The following is a 5,561-nucleotide window of genomic DNA, read 5'->3' on the forward strand; positions in this document are numbered from 1 at the left end:
CAAAAAAAAAAAAAAATAAAAAAATAAAAAGGATGAAAATAGCGAATAGTAACAATAATGATTTCTAATAACGAAGACCGTTCCGCCACCGCGGCCCGAGCTGCAGCTTCTTCTTCTTCTTCTTCTTCAAGTGATGATCGGCCCGCACCGCCGGCAGCACCCAACATTGTGATGTCGTCGAAGGATCACGATTCTCTCTTCAGCGGTGGTGGCATCAGGTTCCTTATTCATTCATTCTCTTCCCGTCTTTCATTCAATTTCCGGTTATGTCTTCGACTTTGAAATAAAACCAAAAAACAAAAGGCTTCGACGTGAATTAACATGTCTACAATAACAACAATAATAATAATAATAATAATAATAATAATAATAATTCACCGCATCCAAATGTAATAAGGTAGGTGCCTATCCGCCATTCTGAAAATTTCATGGAAGGAATTCACGTTTTATTTCATTTATATGTGACTCTATGTTAGGTTATAGCATTTTCTACGGTTGTTGCAACTAGGCTTCTTGTTATTAACTGTTTTATTGTTACAATTTTTGTCATTGCAATTAAGAAACTCTGCACCAGTTTTTTGCCAAATCCCTCAAGAAAATAACCGATGCATTGAAAACCAATTTTTCTATCACTATCTATCACACAATATTTGGGTATAAATATCTGGTCAATATTTGTAAGTTACATGTATAGAATGACTTCAGACTCTATTGCTGTTAAGATAAGCCATAAGTTTCTTTGCTTTTAAAATGGGATATATAGTATGGTATCCATGATCCAAAACAGGGATGTAGGATGGAAAAAATTGGGAAAACAGACGATTTAGTATGTGCTCGTGTGAAAAGATCGTTGTCTAATTTGGAAAATGTTTCCTGGTTAAATCATAAACGTTATTTGATCTTATACCAGGCAAGCATGTCTGAGTAGAGCAGGGGTCATGGAAAGGAGTGGTAGTTAGTCCAATTATTCAAAGTTATTGTCAACAGCTATAAGTAATCTTGGTCTGGAGGAAAAAAACTAGGGATTCTTGAAATTCAGTTAATTTCTGTTTGCCACCATCTGTTTATCTTTTATTTTTTTTTTTAGTAAAGTTGTTTAATGGCCTTTGATCTCTCTAATATTGGAAATAAAAAATTGAAACGAGTGAAGTGCTTGGTTTTTATTTTAGCTTTCTCTCTGGAAGTCGAAATGGAAGATTTAGCTATGGATATTCCAGTTTCAAGGGTAAAAGGTCTTCAATGGAGGATTTTTTTGAGACCAAGATATCAGAGGTTGATGGTCAGACTGTTGCCTTTTTTGGTGTTTTTGATGGTATGTGTAATGTTTCTGTTCTATATCTCTGAAGCCTAGCCTTGATGTCATTCCATTTTTTTCAATGGCGTTATTGATTTCGGTTGCAATATAGCCATTTTACAGTGTTATTGTAGCATGTTTACTTGTCAGACATAACATTAAGAAATTGGTGATTCTGTTTTACCTTTATAACTTGTATGCTTACTGTTGCGATCTTGTCCAGGCCATTGGCTTTATCCGTTGGTGAGATGTTGTTGTCATAATTATGGACTCATGGTGTGTCTTTACAGCTTTGATGTTGTTTGACTGTTGTCTCGAATCTTTTGGAAAAGGCCTTTAGGGTTCAGTTATTAAGTGATGAGACAGAGTAGAGTACTTGAAATGAGCCAGTTGGATGATCTTCTGAAATTCTCCATTTTGAACTGTTAGTGAGCAGCATATTTAGGACTTATACATGGTATAGGTTAGCCCAAATGGAGAAAAGCATATTATTTATACCAGCAAAAGACAGCTAGTAAGACTCCTATAAGATTGGGATTAGGAATTTACCCATATTAAAGACTAAACAGTAGCATGTATCAACAGAAATTCACCAATGCTCATTGTAGCACGGAGCAAGTAATTGTAATACTGGAAAGTTTTTAAGCCTGTGTAGATCAAATTTTGTACTAAAATTGAAGAATGTGCAGTTTATTCCTCATTGACATGTCCTTTTCATGCATCTATTAAATTTATTTCTTTTCTTCTTTTTAGGTCATGGAGGTTCCCGAACTGCAGAATACCTGAAGGATAATCTGTTTAAAAATTTAAGTAGCCATCCTGACTTTATCAAAGACACAAAGACTGCTATTGGTATGAAATACTATCATATAAAATATACCTTGTAGTGCAAAATATTATATGCCACTATAGTGGTTTGATTTGCCACATGGATGGTCTCTAAACATAGTATGTTTATTGCCTGCTGATTTGTTATTGCAGTTGAAGCATTTAAACAAACAGATGTTGATTATCTCAATGAGGAAAAGGGCCATCAGAGGGATGCTGGGTCCACTGCATCAACAGCTATGTTGTTGGGCGACCGAATTCTTGTTGCAAATGTTGGCGATTCCAGAGTAGTTGCATCCAGAGCTGGTACAGGTTGGTACTGTGTCACTTATGTGCGGGATTTATCTGAATTTGGTGCTGAGTGAAGGGGGATTATTCAGCGTATTTCTTTTAGCCCAATTTTGGTGATATGCTTGTCAAATACATAGTAAATTTCCACTCTAAAATAGCTCAAGCAAAATAATTCCCTCTTCCCTCTTCCCTCATCCCTCATCCCCGTTATTTTATTCTTCTGCTTTTCACTGTTATGACATATGAATGTATTGTTTTACTGTAGCTGTTCCTTTGTCTATCGATCACAAACCTGATAGATCTGATGAGCGTCAAAGGATTGAGGAGGCAGGGGGATTCATAATTTGGGCAGGTGGGTTTCATTATGCACTGGTGTTAACATCCATTCTTTTTATTTTGGTTTGCAATAAACTAATGATAGCAATAAATAGTTTACTAGCTGGTTATTGATTCAGGGACATGGAGGGTTGGTGGTGTTCTTGCTGTTTCCCGTGCATTTGGAGATAAACTTCTTAAACCATACGTTGTTGCTGACCCAGAGATTAAGGTTGTTAACCCCATACATCTGATTATCACCCATTTGTATTCCAGTGATGTATAGATATTATGTCAGCTGATTTCCCCCCCTTGTTGCAACTGTTCTGGCTTAGGAAGAAGAAATAGATGGTGTGGATTTTATCATAATCGCCAGTGATGGTCTTTGGAATGTCATATCAAACAAGGTGAGTTCATCTTACAAGCTATACTATATTCGACCATAATTGACACACTTGATCTTGTGAACTTTCATATGTTTTTGGTAATCACTGCTGAGTGCCACTACTTTGTACCAAAGCTGAACTATGTTTACATGTGCATGTGCACCTTGTTTACTTGGTAGTCTCCATGCTTGCCGTCTTCATTGTGTGTCCTCTTTTTTGCTGCATACAACCTTGGTAGTGCAAGTATATATGCAATTTAGGAAGTTTTTGGCCTATATGATATAATTTTATATGCCAATCAGCCAAAATTGTGCTGTGTTCCAAGTGAATGAAGTTGTTCGTATTAAGGTTTATAGCAGTCTCATGTTTAAATTTCTCTACTCTACATGTGCACTTGTAGCAGTTGTCAAGGCCTTTCCTTCTTGATTTTAGAGGGGAGATGGAATTTGGATATGTGTTTACAATTTTTCATAGTCAATGCATGAAATTTCCCATGGCACATGTGATTTTGAAACACTGTAGATTCAAAGTTGGATTTTCAGTTTTAGTTTCGATTATTTAGCCTTGTGAATGCTTTCGTTTTTTGCCTACATGTCGTCCCTACTATTTCAGGAGGCAGTGTCTTTAGTACAAAATATCACAGATGCAGAAGTGGCGTCCAGAGAACTCATTAAAGAAGCTTATGCGCGAGGAAGCTCAGACAACATCACTTGTGTCGTCGTTCGATTTGATCTCTCCTGATCTGACTCCATGCTTTTCAGGTGTCTGCCATTTCTATGAACTGAAATCCACTCATTTTGTAGTTTTCTTATGTTGGAGTGTATTACTTCTCTTAATTCTTTCTCTTCTTGACGGTGCAGTTTTATGTATTTTATTCAGATAAGGAAATAGTTATAGATGCATTTGATTTTACCCTTGAAGGATGAAAGCTCCATCTCCAGAATCCAGTTTTATGTTGGAAGACTTGTTCCCTTCATTGATACACATGATATTCTATTTGTTTGTTTGTTATGTTGTTAAACCCTCCAATTCCAACACCCTAAAATGAAAGCGTGGTGCTATTGAAGTCAAACCTGGGTTGTGTTGCATGTAAATCTCACGAAATATAAATACACACGCATTGTTTCTTCTTGCAAATGATTGAACTTCATTACTTCTTTTTTAGTATTTCGCGTATAGAAATGTTTGGAACTACAATATTATGGCTCTGCTCAGACAAGAAGTTTCTAGAGATATAACATTTTGTGTAAATCATGGTTCGAAGCTTTCCTAAAGTTAAATAAGGCATTCTAGTAAAATTTGCATGTAAATTTTGAATATATAACTGAATATATTTTTTAAGTCTTTACTTTATATTATTCACTTTAAAATCGTAATCTTCGAAGAAAATTTTTGTGATCAGTGTCGCTTTTGGGCTTTCCAAAACTGTATAACACTAGCACTTGAAAATTGATTTTTTTTTTTAATTATGTAGGCTATATCAAAGAATAAAATATAAAATATAAAATATAATACTAAATTTCTTAATGATTAATTCATTGTCGAATGTGCATAATTCGAGCACAATATGAATAGTGTATGACTAATTGACTAACGCTCCAGCCCACAGGTTTTGTTTCAATTATTCCTTGTCTTTTGTCCCCAAACCGGTTGGATAATTTTATTATATTTGTAATTATCTGGTTCAAGCTACAAACAAATTAAGTCATGTTTAATTAGCTGAGGAATATGGAGTCATGAGTTCAACTAATATTCATTTTTCAATTAGGAGATGCATGTGTGATTTGTGATGTTTTGGAGTAGATAAAGTAAATTAAAAGATTAAAAGACTTAAGACTCTTCCATTGTGACGGCGCACGCTCATAAAGCATTATAAATGGGTCAGCTAAGTTCAATGATGCTCTCATCTCATCAAACTCCGATTATTGACTCTTAAGTATTAACACCTTTCCTTTCCTTCTTCACAAAATAAATTACAGTAATCTAGATATATTTGGTTATCTATGATCAAATTAATTAATTGTTGTGTTCTTTAACATTAAATAAATTAACGCTGATGTATATTAGTACATTTCTTTTTCTTTTGGGGGTCAGATTCTATATTTTTAATATTGTCTAGTTTACATTAAACAAATATCTATGTTGAAAATTTACATCCATTTATCAATAATTTTTTCTTCACTTGCCATCGCTAGAATCATCCAAATTTCTATATTATTATGTCACTCTCAGAGTAGAGTCTTTGTCTCTTTGAGTAACAAATATTAGCTTGCGTTACCAATAAAACTGAAAATCTTCATCGCTAGAAAGAAAATGTTGATGACTATCCAATAGAGTTTTTATATTCTTTATTATTCAATAAAGTATCATATTTAGTTGTCTTAAATATGAAAGGATAATAATAATAATAATAATAATAATAATAATAATAATAATAATAATAATAA

General features: G+C 34.1%; 1 protein-coding gene across 3 annotated transcripts; it reads left to right on the forward strand.

Moving 5' to 3' along the window:
- The first annotated feature begins 7 nt into the window (after positions 1–7).
- On the forward strand, positions 8–4,251 carry LOC107467701 (probable protein phosphatase 2C 11). 3 transcript variants are annotated; one of them, XM_021131478.2, is made up of 9 exons: positions 8–218; positions 1,170–1,312; positions 2,048–2,146; positions 2,276–2,434; positions 2,679–2,765; positions 2,869–2,960; positions 3,064–3,135; positions 3,727–3,875; positions 3,975–4,251. In XM_021131478.2, exons 1-8 carry the CDS (start codon positions 58–60, stop codon positions 3,853–3,855), a joined length of 942 nt encoding a protein of 313 aa, XP_020987137.1. In that variant the 5' UTR covers positions 8–57; the 3' UTR covers positions 3,856–3,875; positions 3,975–4,251. The 3 variants fall into 3 exon arrangements, with proteins under 3 accessions (XP_020987137.1, XP_020987138.1, XP_015942354.2); XM_021131479.2 differs by having other exon boundaries at positions 3,994–4,251; XM_016086868.3 differs by having other exon boundaries at positions 3,727–4,251.
- Positions 4,252–5,561: the final 1,310 nt, after the last annotated feature.

The sequence above is a fragment of the Arachis duranensis genome, chromosome 9 (genome assembly GCF_000817695.3).
Source record: "Arachis duranensis cultivar V14167 chromosome 9, aradu.V14167.gnm2.J7QH, whole genome shotgun sequence".
NCBI lineage: Eukaryota > Viridiplantae > Streptophyta > Magnoliopsida > Fabales > Fabaceae > Arachis > Arachis duranensis.